General features: G+C 44.0%; 1 protein-coding gene across 4 annotated transcripts in view; it reads left to right on the top strand.

The window, feature by feature from the left end:
* The first annotated feature begins 2063 nt into the window (after positions 1 to 2063).
* The window catches only part of ANKRD29 (ankyrin repeat domain 29), a 40099-nt gene continuing 26245 nt past the window's right edge, over positions 2064 to 15917 (top strand). For 3 of the 4 annotated variants that reach the window (XM_030549554.1, XM_030549555.1, XM_030549553.1), the window contains exons 1-2: positions 2064 to 2235; positions 14546 to 14656. In XM_030549554.1, the coding sequence (XP_030405414.1) occupies positions 2215 to 2235; positions 14546 to 14656 (132 nt within the window). In that variant the 5' untranslated portion in view covers positions 2064 to 2214. The remainder of the gene's footprint in view (positions 2236 to 14545; positions 14657 to 15917) is intronic. The other variant, XM_030549556.1, reaches the window with a different exon arrangement.

Below are 15917 nucleotides of genomic sequence, written 5' to 3'. Positions count from 1 at the left end.
ATGGAAGAAATCAGGGGGAAGATGAATTTGGGACTCTCAGTGATTGCCTGGGTAGGGCACATTTGAGATGTGCTGGACATGTGATAAGTATGGTAGCCCAAGGTCTGAGCTGCTTCAACAGCTGAGGTGGGAACTACAATTTGTGGACTACAAACTGGGGCATGTTGGGAAGAGCTTCCTGGTTCCTGCCAGGAAGTCACCTCTGCCCGTCCCAGCAGGAGACAAGCAGTAGAAAGGAGTTGAACTGTAATCCTCTTCTATGTTTTTTTTACAGAATAAAACCTTGTTCCTGCTGGTTTCTCTGAGTGCGTCTGGTCTGAGGTGAACACACACAACGCAGAACACACAGAGACATCTCAGGCCCAGCTTCCCAAAGTTGTGTAAAAAGTCACAAGGCAGACTTTCCATATGTTGAACACCATATTTGGCCAGTGAACAGGAGGGGGGCTACAAATGGAAGAAGAATGACCAATACAGAAAGCATGGGAGGAAGAGGGTGGCAAGAAAGGATGCACAAGACTGAGGATAGAATGGAAAGACTCTGTCAGAAGAAGTTTGACAAGGAAAGGACTGGAATGCCAAGACCCGCAAATGCATGCCATGGCCTGGAAGGAGTAGCAAAGAATTGGGGCATGTAAATGGAAAAAGAAGTCAAGAAGTGAAGTTTTGTGAGAATGACATCAGTGCATCTATACAGGCGTGTCTACACTCAGATTTTGCACCACTTTAACTAAATCTGTTTGAAACCACTATAATGTTACATGGTACACCCCTTAGGGTATATCTAAACTACCTGCCAGATTAGCAGATAGTGATCAATCTATCAGGGACTGATAAATCGCGTCTTGTCTAGATGTGATAAATTGGTCCCCGAACATGCTCCCCGTTGACTCCAGAACTCCATCAGGGCAAGAGACGGAAACGGAGTCGGCAGGAGAGCAGTGGTCGTCGATCCCGCGCTGCGAGGATGCGAAGTAAGTCAACTTAAGATAGTGTAGCTGGAATCAACGTATTTTCGTAGCTGAAGTTGCGTATCTTAGATCTATCCCCGCCCCGCCCCAGTGTAGACCAGACCTTAGTATGGAAGTGGTTATACCTGTATAAAGGTGCTTATGTAGCTTATTCCCCCAAATTTAGGGGAGAAAGCTATAGTGTGATAAAGCACCTTTGTATCACAAGACACCTCTACCCCTATATAATGCGACCTGATATAATACAAATTCAGATATAAACGCAGTAAAGCAGTGCTCCGGGACAGCAGGGCTGTGCACTCTGGTGGGTCAAAGCAAGTTTGATATAATGCAGTTTCACCTATAACGTGATAAGATTTTTTGGCTCCTGAGGACAGCGTTATATCAGGGTAGAGGTGTAATTGCATTCATATTAGGGAGTTGTGCTGATTTAACTATTTTGGTTTAAAAAAAAATCACAACCCTAACTGAAACAGTTAAATTGGTGTAAAAACTGTGTGGACTAGGCCTAAGATTTAGAACAAAACAAAAATGATAGCATTATAAAAATAATTGTGTCTTGTTTTATCTTTAATCATATTGCTCATCCACTTGATATCAAAACTCCATCTTTGGAAGCAAAGTGTAGTTTGGCTCAACATGCTCGCATTTTCATGGGTTTGTGTTTTTACAATGTATATGTCTGCATTTGGTTAGTGTATATCGATAGTGTCTGATCATGCATACATTTATATTTGGGAAGCGTATATCATTAAACATCTAACTTTATCGGCTGCATGTGTGTGCACACATGTGAAAATTGTATTACCTACGTGTGTGATGCACCTGTACATGTGTGTGTTCACTTGGAAGTATATAGTGTGAGAGTCAAGGAGGAGGCATCTGTGTGTACTTCGCAAAGTGTCCATCGTTAGAGACACGGGTTTGCATGATGCACCGGTGTACGTATGCATTGGGTCCACACGCCTGCATTGTTCTATGCTGTGACGCGAGTACACGGCATACATGGGTATGGATTCCCGCGCGCGTGGACGGTGCAGCGTGTAGCTGCTCTCTGGGAGCAGCTGCTATCTCTCAGGCGCGATGCAGGACGCAGCCCCTGCAGACGCTGTGCTCCAGTCACTCTGCAAAGCGAGTCTGTGATCGCCACCCTAGCCAGCTGGCGAAGGGCTAGAAAGTGCGGGAGAGGAAAGCTGGCTCTCTGCTTGTCCCCCGGGCTAGCTCGGAATGAGCCGCTGCTGTGATGTGCAAGATGTCTTTCAAGGTAAGCTTTGCTCACTCCCTTGCCGAGCTGGAGAGATCCCATCCCGCCCTCCTCCTCTTGCTGCTGCTGCCGCTGCTGCTGTCATGTCCCGTTAGCACTGCAGATGCTGTGGCTTTAGCAGGCCTGGCTGATCGGCTGCAGTCCCAATCTGCCTCTGCTTCTCTGCATACGGCCTCGGCTCTTGTTTCCTTCTGCCATGGATATATTTTCTCCCCACGACCTTCCCTCTGCAGCCGATGGTCCTGAGGGATAATGGGCACAGCTGCAATTGTTGTATTTCATAATATGTTGATCTTCCTGTATATGAAGTAAGGAGGAGGGTGGTGGTTAAAGTCTAAATCTATGTGGACTTTGGTGAGTCATTGTGAGATTAAGTTGAGTACGGGATAACTGAACATAATGGGTGCAGATTGTTAGGGGCAGTAGTGGAGCGTGGAGAAGCACAGCTATACTTTATAAAGAGCACAAGAAAGGGGGCATAAGGCAGGAACTAAGTTTAGATTTTTCCACCTACAAATCTGTAAGATATCAGGTCTGTTTTACATTAACTCTCATTATTTGTTTTATACTTTGTCATAAAAGCCCATCTCTTTGTGAAATTCTCCATAGTATTTGTTCAAAGAAAAACTGGGATAGTTTGACCTCAAGGGAAACAAGTAACAAACTCTGTAGGTTTAGGGGATACATAAATCTTATTATTTTAGGTGTTAATGGAACTAACATTTTGTCTAGGAATTAAATTTATTAGCTCTATAATTTAAATGTATAGATGACTCTTAACAAAGCCTACTCAGGTTTTTAAATATAAACAGTCCACTGGGATATGGAAACACAATTAAAACATCATTGTTTTAACAGCTGTTCACAAAAGTGAAACTGACTAGAAACAGAAAATGAGACTAACCAGTCTAATTTAACTAACTGAGTGGAATGCAGATGTATAAATTATAGAGCTGAGTTAGTCTGTACATTTGCTTTAGGACAATCAGAATATACACATGTATATTGTGTATATATTATTTGTAATCTTAAAACCCTTACCTGTCATTGACTTTTAAAACAGATAATTTAAAAAACTGAATTTATTTTTCCCAGCTATGCCATTTGTTTACAATCTGCATTCCACTCAGTTAGTTAAATTAGACTGGTTAGTCTCATTTTCTGTTTCTAGTCAGTTTCACTTTTGTGAATAGTGTTAAAATGATGTTTTAATTGTGTTTCCATATCCCAGTGGACTGTTCATATTTAAAAACCTGAGTAGACTTTGTTCAGAGTCATCTCAGTGGAAACATGCATGAGGAAGGATTGCAAGATCTGTCCCTTATACCTGATCTCACAAAAGAAAACCCTAGATCCAAAAAGGAGATTAATAAGGACCAATAAGAAAGGAGGAAAGCAACAAGCAATTTATAGATAACATTGGCGAACATTTACTCTGGAGATATAACTCCTCGCTAGTTGTGCAATTTTCATATAATTTACCTCCTCTTCACTTATTGATTGCCAGGTCAACGCCAATTCTTTGCTTTGATTGATTATTCATTGTCATTTCCCCTCTTTCTGTAAATCCCTTTATTTGCTCCATTGTCTACTCTCGACACTAACTGCAGCAGCTGCCCTTTCTTCTGTACTGCCTTTCTGCAGCTCCACTGTATTACTTTAATTGTGGTAGTGCTTGAAATGTGCGGGGTTCCAGACACAGTTCCTACCCTGAAGAGCATACCCTTTCTTACAATGCTCTTCACCCTTAATCTCACCTGTGAAAACTCCATGGTCATGTCCCTTCAGCCTTCTGTTGTCCTCAAAACCCTTTGTCATCTTACCTCCCTCTACTCTGTTTCCACTATTCTTATCCTTCTGCTAATTTGTCTCCTCCTTCCTGGCCTCACAGATATTCATCTCATTTCCCCCTTTCTGTGTGTCTCATTCTCCTGGATGCTGGTAACAGCTTTTCTACATAATTCCAGTCCTGTATACCTATATTCTCCTATCTCAGCCAGTCCTGCTGCCTCCTGCCCTACCCCGCAGGCTTTGCTCCTCTAACCTTGTTTTTGTCAGCTGCCTCTCACATGCCCTACTTCCCTTTTCCTGCCCCCTCTGGGATTTTTACTCTAGCTCACTTGCCTGACTAATATAATTCTTGCAAATTACATCTTCCCACCCTTCCCTGGCTATGTCTGTAGCTGCCCTGTTTTATGGTGTTCTCTCCTTCTCCCACTTCCCTGCCCAGAAGGCCGCAGTGCCTCCTCTCTTCCTTGGCTGTTATCTGTCTCCCTTCTCCTCTTCCATCTCCACCTATGAATTACATGATTTTGATTTTCTTGTCCAATAATATTTCATATGGTTGTTGTCTTTTCTCTGAGCAGCTCCTCTGCACTTTTGCATGCTTACGTCCTCTTTTGCATCTCCACCTACCACCCTCCTCTCTTCTTGGGATATTATACATGTATTTTGGGGACCACATTGACAGTATCCACAAAGCCCTCGACTCCTTTCTTCACACTCCCACCTTTCATTGTATCCTCCTCGATCCAAGTCTCCAGCTCTACTTCTTGAATCCCTCAACCAAACCCCCTAGCATCTAGTGGGCTTGATTCAGGGGCAATTGAAGGAAAAGGGAGATTTTCAATTGACTACTTTGGGCACTGAGTCAGGCCCAGTCTGGTTAGATCCCTTTCTGACCTTCTCCTTCTCTCTTCAAACGCTCTTTGTCCTCTGGCTCTCTCGCTCCATCTTCAAGAACAGTATTGTTTCCATAACTAAGAAACACACCCTCTCTATTCAGCTGTCACCCCATCTATCTCCTCTCAGGACAAACAGCAAGTCAGAGATAGAGCAAGGAATTGAACCTGGGAGTTATAGAATGTAAAAAGTATTAGCATTATTTTTCTTCTAGCTACCACTAAGCCGATACATAAAATTACATTATTATTTTACTTTTTTCCTTCACTGCCATCCAGAGATGGACTGTCTGATCTAGAAAATATCCATGTGTTTTCTCTTTTCGAAGAAGTGCTTATGATAGGTGCCAGTTTAAAATGTATATGGTACCCCATATCACCTTTAAAGTTTACTGAAAGTATACATGATCAAAAATATCAACACAGCCATAGTTTAGAATAATGTTTTAAAACATCTTGATGAAGTAAAGGAGAGCAAATCATATTGTGGTGCCAGAACAAATGACACATTGAAATAAATAAATCACATTTTCACCAAAGCTATCAGATGATAACTTTTCCATTATTATATTCTGTGTCACAATTGTCAATGTTAGGGATTAGTTGTATACTTTAAAGATTCTTTTTTCTAGCGTTTAACTAATTTTATAAATATGTCACAATTTTATCTAACATCCCTTGTAAGTTAGTAGTACCAAAAAAATAAAAAGAATAAAACCGGTTGTTCAAGTCGGATATTTTCTGTGCTGCACCTAGCACAATGGAGTCCAGGTCCTTGACTAGGGCTCCTAGGTGCTGTGGTCATACAAATAAATAATAAAGATAGGACTGACTCAGGAACTGAGCAATAATGACCAAAGCTTGTGGCATTTCTGGAGATTAAAAATCAGTGGGGACGAGTTCATTGCTCAAGGGTCATTAAATCCAGCTGATCAATAGTCCCAAAATAAAGCTCTACTCTAAAATTACTATTGCCCTATAATCTGAAAACGAAAATAAAAAAAACATAGATGTATAGACAGGGTGGATAAAAAAATCGGATTTTTTTTTTATTTAAATTGGATTTTTTTTTTAATAAAAATTTTTTTGAGGAAAAAAACTATCTAAAGATAGTTTTAATTAAGATACATTATAGTTGAAAGATCTCTCATCATGGAATAGGGATTATAAATTCTAATTCTATAGTATGAGACAATATATTCATGTAATGTTTAAGAAAAGTCTTGTAAATAAATTCCAATAGTTCATGGATGAGGGACCCAATCTGATGGGACTCCACAGGCTTCTGTAGAGATTATTTAGGTTAATCTTTTTATCTACCTAGTGGGACTCAGTGCTAGTCTGGAAGATACCATCAGAGATGCTTAAATCCACAGTTTGAGAACTGCAAAACTGTGTTTCCAGAGGTAACATGCTTATTAACAGCAAAAATGTTTTAAAATAAAATAAATAAATATATAGTGGTGAGAAATAATGGACCTCAACTCCATTGTCTCTCAGCAAATTTGTGTACACAGAGTCAATCCCTTAACCTCTCTCTAAAAGTGCAAAGTTTCAGAAAGTTCAGTGAATAGAAGATTATTGCGGGTGGAATAGATCTAGACAAGGAGAAGAAGCCTGGAGATAAATGTGAGAAGAGAGGGACATATGCTTGTTTTGTTAAAATATTAGATAATTGCTGTTGAAGAAAAAAATCCAGAATACTTAATGTTATTGTTTTAGTTAAATAAACAATTTAAATGTGTGTCTGGTGATGTTCTCCTCCTAATACAGCATGGCAAGAAAATCCTCCAAATATTAATGATTAACCTGTTGAAATGGAGATCACTGTTTAAAAATTTTTAGTGTGTACCTTCTAAAAATGAAACCTACATCTGTCTCTGAGTTGTGAAGAATATGTATTAAGGTTATAACAACCAACAAGAATGCACTTTTATGTAGAAAATCATGATTAAATCGAGTCTTCCTGACTAGTGATTTAAATCAAATCCACCCTGTGTATAGATCTTTGTTTTTAACTTGGTTGTGTAATTCCAGTTGGTATGTACAGGGTATTTTGATAGGATTAATGTCCTGTTTGCTGGTCAGATTGCTTGAATCATCTCTGTACATTCCATTCAGTTTAGAACATAAAATAGCAATTTTTTTCTCATCTGATTGTTACATGGCTGATGCTCTAGGTCAGTGGTCCCCAGACTTTTTACCTTGTGCCTCCTTCTACCCCTGTCTGCACCCCTTCCCATTGTGGTTCGAAGCTGGGGCTGGAATTGCAGCTGGGCTGAGGAGCTGGAGGCAGAGGCTGAGGCCACAAATGGGGGCAAGTCTGCGGCTGGGAGCGGGACCACAGCCAGGCTGGGGAGCAGAGCCATGGCCGGGTCATGACTGGGGCCTGAGGCTGGGGGCATGGCCAGAAGTGGGGCCAGGAGCTGGGTTTAGGAGCAGAGCTGGGGGCAGAGGGGGGCTGGGTGGCACTCCCTCTCCACCTCCAATGGGGGCTGGGCCCCACCATGCCTCCCCAAACATTCCTCTACACCCCCTTAGAGGGCTGCACCCCATAGTTTGGGGACCACTGCTCTAGGTGTATTGCATGCTTAGCTTTTGCAAGGAATATCTGGCTATACAGCATGAGGAAAGGAAAGTGCATTGCTAGCAGGGCAGCTCCAACCAGCTGAGGCTGGGAAGCAGTGCTTTGAAAAGCCAGATTCATGTCTTTGGTACATTTGACAATGCTACTATGGCTTGATCTGATTCAGAAGGTATGGGGAAGTTTTTGCTGGAGGGTTAGTGGAGGATTTATTCCCTAGCAGGGCCGGGAAAACTGTTCACAGGCAGAAGGAATGAGGAATTTCATGAACCACAAGGTTAAATGCTCTGGGTTTGATTCTTCTCTCAGACTGGTTTTACACTGGCACAACTCCTCTGATTTTGTTGGAGTTATTCCTGACTTACATTCATGTAAGTGAACAGAGAGTTAGGCACTCTGCTTCCTTCTGCTTAGTCTCTGAATCCTGATTCCAGATCCTAGCTAATTCCTAAAGGCCCTGCTGTAGAAGTCAGGCACAGTAGTATGGAGTCAGATAGCCGTTATGAGTGGTGAGAAAACTGTGGCAGGTGAAAGTCTTTTCCTATAACAAGCACATATTGCAAGTCCCAGAAGACTTCGAAACATTTAGGGTCAGCATGAGATGATAAAACTAATCCAAGGAGTATTGTCCATCAACACTGACCTCCCTTCTAGAGGAGCTGAGAATGACTACAAACCTCATCACCTTCAGGACAAAATGTCAGGCCCCACCTTTTGCAATAAATTTTCCATAAACATCATAACGTTCTAAAAAATTAACTAACTAGATGTCCTTAGGAGAGAAAAAGGCAAGATGGGTCAACTGATTGTGTAGGTCACCTGGCTGGATTTATGTAAAACTGTCCAATGGCACAAGTGCGGTAAGAATAGATAGACCATCCCTCTTCACCAGTGGCTAGCAGGGCAGGCTAAGACTGTTAGTAGTTTTGAGCCAAGCTCTGATGTCAATATGAAGTTAGTCGATTGTAACTAAGATCAGAAAATCTAGCCTATTGTGCCAATTTCTTTGCTCCTTCTCTGCCTCCTGCCATCCATCTCTTGCTATGTAAAAGTTCAAACCACTTTATGAAGTGTCTTGTGATTTGTGAACCAGTTGAAACTTCTCATGCAGTTACCAATTGTCCTAGTTGCTAACAAAAGCTGTGTCCTAGGGTAGAGAGTCTGAATTAGGTGGAAGCCATACTCGCAGGGAGATTGAACTAGGCAGAATCTATGCTCCTGAGCAAAGGAGCCTGAGCCAAGAAGCTGTGTTCCTAGGGAAGGAAGCCTGGATAAGCAGAAGGTAAATTCCTACAGCAAAGAGCCTAAAGCAGGACCCTGGAAATAGCTCTGTGGGGAGCCTGGAAGGAATGCTTTTGGAGAAGGGAGAATCCTAGTGGGAGAGTGACAGTAGGCATGCAGCCCAGCCAACCCCATTAGTATTTGGAGTGATCCTTGAGAAGCCTCCATGGACCATGATGTCAGAGGAAGACTCCACCCAGGCAGCATCAGGAGACCTGAGATGAGAGCAATTAGAGGAAGTACCTGGATGGAGATGAATACTGAACTCAGGACAGCTGACAGTGAGTGCCTCAGCTCGGAAGGTGTGTTGTGTGCCTGTGTTAAACAAAGCAGAGCCTCTGGGGGAAGTGCTCTCTATTACCCAAAGCTGGTTTGGACTTGTTTATACTCTGGGTGGAGGGAAATCAAGGCAGGACTCACCTGCAGTGCTGCACCCAATCATAAAATGATTACCCAGGTTACTTTCCACTCCTTTACAAGCTATTACTAAACTAATTACATACTTTGAGTGTGACAGATACAGAATATGCATACTAGTGAGCTTATGTCTGCAGGATTTTGTGCAGGAAAGAAAACTGAATCAGAGCTATGATATGGTTTTCTGTTTAAATATCCTCCTATGTGGCACTGAGCACTCCCAGCAGCACTGATCTGCCATTTCTTTGCTGCCTTCTGCATGGGCTTGTTACAGTGACCAGCAATTAATAGGCTGTCTGTACCCTCTCTCCCCATGCAAGGCAATGATAATTTTGCCCTTGACATTGGGTGTCATTGAGATACTGGCTGTGTTCCTAGGACTGAGGCCCAGGGAGATCGTTACTGTAAAAAGTGATGTCTATCTGTACTTTAACTGTTCAGTTGTACTAGCTATATTGTGTAGCTGTGTAACAGGTCCTCTGCCCACCCCTCTTCCTGGGTCCCACTGGCTGCCCCAATAAAAAACAGACAGGCTTCTCCTTCTGCAGAACCCATGGCTTTATTTACACATGTTCTCTCACCACCAGTGATATACTATAGACAGAGCAGGCCTTACAATCTCCTCTTCTGTGCAGAGTCTGCCCTCAGCCTGGAGACTGACCTTCCCCTGTCTTCTGGCTGCCAGCCAGCCTTTATAGCTCTTGAAGCCTCAGGCCCACAGGTGCAGCCAGTTCTAAAGGCCAGGCAGCAGACTTCTCCCCAGCCCCAATCTATTTCCCCTGATTGGGGCTGGCTGAGCAGGGGCTAATTAGGTGCCCTTGCACCAGCACCGTGCTACACCCCCTCCCCCTTAAGCTGGTGCCAGGCCTGGTCTTCCTTGGCTGGGGATTTTACTCTGGGGCTGGGCCCTCTGCCCAGCCAAGGGATCCCCAGGCACAACCCCAGCGGACTTTGGCACACCCCACCCACAAAAGATGCATTGGGTAGAGAGTGAGGCACCCCACAGGTCCACACTAACCCAGAGGTCCTCATACCAGTCACACAATTGGGCCAGCCGCTCCAGAGGCTCCCCTTCCTTTTCTAGTGGGGGTGACAGCTCAGAGCCCACTGCCCTCAGTCAGCCCCCTGTCTCTGGTCCAGGCTCTCTGTCCCTTTGATGTTGGGCCTCCCCCTGTTGGGTTTCTTCCACCCTCTCCGGGGTTCCCTCCCCCAGGTGGTCCTGCCCAGGAAGCTCCCTTGGCTCCTCGGTTACTCCCTCAGGCTCCCTATTTTGGCTTGGTTGTCTAGGCTGCTTGGCTTTTCCCCTTAGAGGCTGTGGGGCCTTCTCTTGCTCCAGGTCCACCTCCACCAGGGTCTTGCCCTCTCTTTCTTCTCTTCCCCCTTTCTTCGACTGTCCCTTTTCCATGGTCTCTCCCCCCTTTTGGGAAGGGCGCCAGTCCAGCCCCAGAACCACAGGATAAGCCAACCCTTCTATTACCCCGACCCGCTTCCAGGTAAACCACCCTTGCATTTCAAAGGGTACCTGGACCACGAGACGATAATCCCTATCCCCATGGATGCATTCTACTAACATCCTTTCCCCAGGGATAAGCCAATACAGCTTCACTAAGCGCCGCTGTGTAAGGGAGCAAGCAGAGGCCGTGTCCACTAGACCCCTCTGGGGCCTTTTTCCCCACCCACACCGGGATAGTGGCCAACCTATGTCTCTTTTTCCACCCTTCCCCCTCAAAATCTTAGTCCATCCACAAAATTCAGCTGCCCCACACTCCATCACTGGGCAGTTGCTGCTTTTATGTCCCAGCTGTCCACACCACCAGCATACGAGCTGCCCTGAGTGGTTAGGGGTCCCCTTCGGCTCCTCCTGTCGCCTGTCTACTGGCTTCACCCCAGCGTGCTCACAGGGTCTCCTGCCCCCCTCTGTGTCCCACAGGGCTCGATGCTCCCTCGGTGGGAAGTCAGCTTCTGCATACTCCTCCGTTCTTTGCACAGCAGCTTCTACAATGGCCGGCTGATGTCACCACACCCAAACCCGCACACTATCGGGGAGGCACTGGATAAACTGTTCAAGGATCACTTGATCCATTATCTGTCCCACAGTGTGGGCATCAGGCCTCAAACACCGTGTTGCCCAGTCTGTTAATTTTTTAACAAAGGCCCAGGGTCGCACGCCTCCTACCCACCGGGCTGCCCGAAACTTCTGGCAATACTTCTCAGCCAAAAGCCTGAAGCAGTCCAAAATCACTGCCTTCACTGCATCATAATCCCTGGCTTGGGCATCCGTCAGGGCCATATACGTGGCCTGTGCCTCCCTAGTGAGATAGGGGGCCAGCCACAGGGCCCAGTTTGTCTGGTCCCATCCTGTGCCCAGAGGCACCCACTCAAAGGTACCCAAAAAGGCATCAGGGTCATCAGCTGGGGCCATCTTACAGAGACTGAGGCCTGGGGCCCAGGTGCCATCTCCCCTAGCAGGACTCACCAGCTTTTGCAGGAGCTGCTGCTGCATGGTCAACTGCTCCTTGATGAAGTCCTGTAGGGTCTTCTACTGCTCTGCCTGCCAAGCAAGTAGGGCCTGCCAGAAGGACTTAAGTGCCTTCTGCATTTCTGTTTGTTGCTCAGTGAGCCACTGCAGGGTACTCTCCATTGCCAGGTCACCAAACTGTGTCTTTGGCACTAGATCCCAGACAAGCCCCCACTTGTAACAAGTCCTCTGCCTGCCTCTTTTCCTGGGGCCCACTGGCTGCCCCAAAAAAACACAGACATGCTACTTTTTCTGCAGCACCCATGGTTTTATTTACACATGTTCTTCCACCACCAGTGATATACTATATAGAGAGCAGGCCTTACAGTCTCCTCTTCTGCACAGTCTACCCTCAGCCTGGAGACTGACCTTCCCCTGTCATCTGGCTGCCAGCCAGCCTTTATAGCCCTTGAAGCCTCAGGCCCACAGGTGCAGCCAGTTCTAAAGGCCAGGCAGCAGACTTCTCCCCAGCTCCAATCTATTTCTCCTGATTGGGGCTGGCTGAGCAGGGGCACCAGCCTTTGCACCAGCACGCTGCTACAAGCTGTCATAAACATACAGCTAAGGGTAGCAAAAATCCATCTTTACCCTGTGAAGGGTTAATTCCTCTTTTACCTGTAAAGGATTAAGAAGCTCAGATAACCTGGGTGATGCCTGACCAAAAGGACCAATAAGGGGAGAAGATACTTTCAACTGTGGGGGGGGGGAGGTTTTGGTCTGTGTCTCTTGGAGCCAGCCAAGAAACCAGGCAGGGGAATTACATCTTCTTAAGTATATCTGAACTAAGCATCTAGTCTTGCAGAAATAGTACGTAATAGCAGAAAAGAAATGCATTAGATTACCTTTTGGTTTAGCTTGTGAATTGTCCCTGTGCTAAGAGGGAGGTTTATTCCTGTTTTTGTGACTTTAAGGTTTTGTCTAGAGGGGAAATCCTCTGTGTTCTTGAGTCTTTTGTTATTTGGTAAAATTCTTTCCTCCCTGATTTTACAGAGGTGATTCTTTTACCTTTTCTTTAATTAAAATTCTTCTTTTAAGAACCTGATTGATTTTTTTCATTGTTCTTAAGATCCAAGGGTTTGAGTTTGTGTTCAGCTGTACCAGTTGGTGAGGATATTATTCTCAAGCTTCTCCGGGAAAGGAGATGTAGGGACTTGGAGCCCTACCTTCCCCAAATATCCCCCCAAGTAGCCCTCCTGAAATGTTTGTTTAAATCACTTGGTGGTGTCAGCGATACTAAGGCTAGAAAGGAATTTGTGCCTTGGTGAAGTTTTTAACCTGAGCTGGTAAAAATAAGCTTAGGGGGTCTTTCATGCAGGTCCTCACATCTGTACTCCAGAGTTCAGAGTGGGGAAGGAACCCTGACAGTAACATCCCTATTTTGCTGTTATATCTGCCCAGGATGTTGCTTTACATGTCTAATAAATGCTATTATAGCTCTCTGAGGGCATCGTATTTAAGGGGCATCATCTCAAAGACATATCATACACAAGAGAATCTGTGTCTTAGGTGCACACCGGTCAGGCCCCACTAGCTGAGTAGAGAAGAGAATGTTTGAAACATAGATTGTATTCAAGACAAATTGGGGATTTTTTTCTGAGCCAGGTGTCCTTGTGAGACTCAGACTGAGTACATGCTGTCTGAATATGATCTTGAAACATCAGTGGGAGGGGTTTGTATATGAAAATTAGCTTTTTTTCAATTTTTAAAATCATTTAGTGTGAAGAGACTCATTTTAAGTGTCAGTTTTGTAAGGTTTCAAATTCAGTTTACAGCCCTGTAAGCATCCCTCACTTCAATACACACAACTGGAATTCTTTAAGTTAATTTGTTTTTAAGTGAGATGTTAGTGTTTAAGATGACAACTGATAAAAACCTACACAAACCCTCTTCCCACTGATGTTTAACCATGCTTGGAAAGAGTTGCTCAGTTTGTACTTTAATGAGTGCCCCAGACACAGACCATTGAAATGTGGGATATGCTAATATGATGAATTTCAGTATATTGTCGTCATGTTTCCTGCATTGCTTCTCTTTGATGCCAATATCACTTTCTCTCTTCTTTGCCTTTTTTGCACCCCTCTTTTTGTCCCCTTCCTTTTCCATCCCTTTTTATCCACTGTAGTTTCTCCTCCCTCTTTTCTCTTTCTTGTGTCCCTGCTGTTTCCCCATCACCTTTCTAGCTAGTATCGCCTCTCTCTTTTTTATGGAATGGTACCATTTGTCATGCAGCTCCCATACTGCTAAGTTTACTCTTCTCCACACCCCCTGTCCTGCGCACAGTTGACAGCAGAGTGCTAACTAAGGGGAGCAGGCAAACCCAGTAGTCTGGGAGTTACATGACCAGCATGTTTCACATCTTGGGGCTTATAAGTAGCAGGGAAGGAGGTGGCCCGGAAACTGGCTGAAAACCAGGAAGTCCCACAATGGGACATTTGAGTTGTATGGTTGAGTCTCCATGACGATCTGGTCTTTGGTTTCTCTGCTGAGACTGTCAATGTGGGTAACAGTTGTCACTGTTGGTCACACTTAGTTGTGATGTGGACTCCTTTTCACTGGGATGTGGACTCCCTTTCACTTTTGACGGAGATCACCAACTCACATTACCTAGGCAACCAAGAGTCAACCGAGTATAATGACTTTCAGTCAGTACTGACATGGGACAGATTGTAAACAAGATAAGGCAATTTATAGAGGCCAAGGTTTCTAACAAAGCAAAGTAAACCTCTTGCCCCAACCTGGTTATAAAAGAATGACACACTGGTTTGAACTGAGAGCATGTGATATTTGTACTTGCTCTGAAACAGATTTCAATCCTTTTTGTATTAACAGAGGGAAACACCGCTCGCAAATGCTGCATTCTGGGCTGCAAGGAAAGGAAACCTGGCTCTTCTTCAGCTGTTGTTGAACAGTGGGCGAGTAGATGTGGACTGCAGAGACAGCGTAGGCCCTCAATACGTGCATGCCGAGAACATATGCTTTACATCACTTTACACAGCTTTAAACACTTTACTGCGGTCATTTGAGTGTCTTTTGTTACTTAAGCAAGATTTAAAACCTTTAGCAGCCATAAAAGCAATTTACAAAGCTGAGTTGTAACAACATGATGAATTATATCAATAGCAGGTTTCAGAGTGCTCACAAATTTCTTAATCCCATCCAAAACCGATCTGTTAATTATTTATTTCTTGCACTGACTTTGCACTAGTGTAAATAATTCATAAGGTGCAGGGCAATGCAGAATCAGGCTTAATAAGATTTCCTAGTGAAGATAAGCCCAGATACCTTGCAAATATGTATGTGACTCTTTTCTCTATGGATGGTCATAACTTCTATTGACATCAGTGGGAATTAGATATAAAGTTAGAGGTGGGCTGAATCAAAGTGCCCTGTGTCCTGTTGCTTCTGCACAGCATATACATACAAGGAGTGGGCTGTATTTGGATTTCCAAAAAGTCAGGGAAAAACAAGATTAAGACATTACTTGAATTGAAAAAGTACTTTGTGCTTAGTTTAAAATGTGAGTTGTTGAGAGACACTGCCATATTGGACGATTTTATTGCCACTCTGGTTTATAACACAAACCTAGCCAACATCGCTCACCTTGAAATAGCTTAGGGGAGATTTTCAATAGCACAAAAGAGAGTTAGGTACTTAACTCCCGTTGACCTTAAGTGAAAGTTGGACCTTGCAGCCCTTTTGCCTTTCAGAATCTCCCATGTTGTACTTTAGGGATCAGTCCTGTGTGTGTTATTCCCAAGTAGAATTTTGGAAGGATGGTGAGATCAGGGTGAGAGTCAAACTGGAAACAGATGGAATGTGAAGAAATCAGAACTATTATTGGTTAATTGTTTTTTTATCAAATCGGTGCTTAATTTTGATCCAGGTTTATGCAAAACACTGTGAGAATCTGGCTTGTTAACTCGATTAGGCCTTTGTTGTTATAGCAGAACTACAAGTTTTCTAGACTAAAATATTTTAATGTGATGTAGATTGTGTGTTCTTTCACTAGCAATGTCTCACGTTCGCAAGCACAATCAGTGCATACATTTTTCAGAAAGGGGATGAATTTCGTCCCTATGCAAATAGCTTCTGCACAACACGTACACCCCTCTTACATTACATAAGGCTTTAATTGGATTTAACTGGTGCATTGAGCTTGTGTGGGTGTCCTTTGCACAGGGTTGAATTCTACCCACAAAGC

The sequence above is a fragment of the Gopherus evgoodei genome, chromosome 2 (genome assembly GCF_007399415.2).
Source record: "Gopherus evgoodei ecotype Sinaloan lineage chromosome 2, rGopEvg1_v1.p, whole genome shotgun sequence".
In the NCBI taxonomy this organism is placed as follows: domain Eukaryota; kingdom Metazoa; phylum Chordata; order Testudines; family Testudinidae; genus Gopherus; species Gopherus evgoodei.
This window is presented reverse-complemented; position numbering and strand designations above follow the sequence as displayed.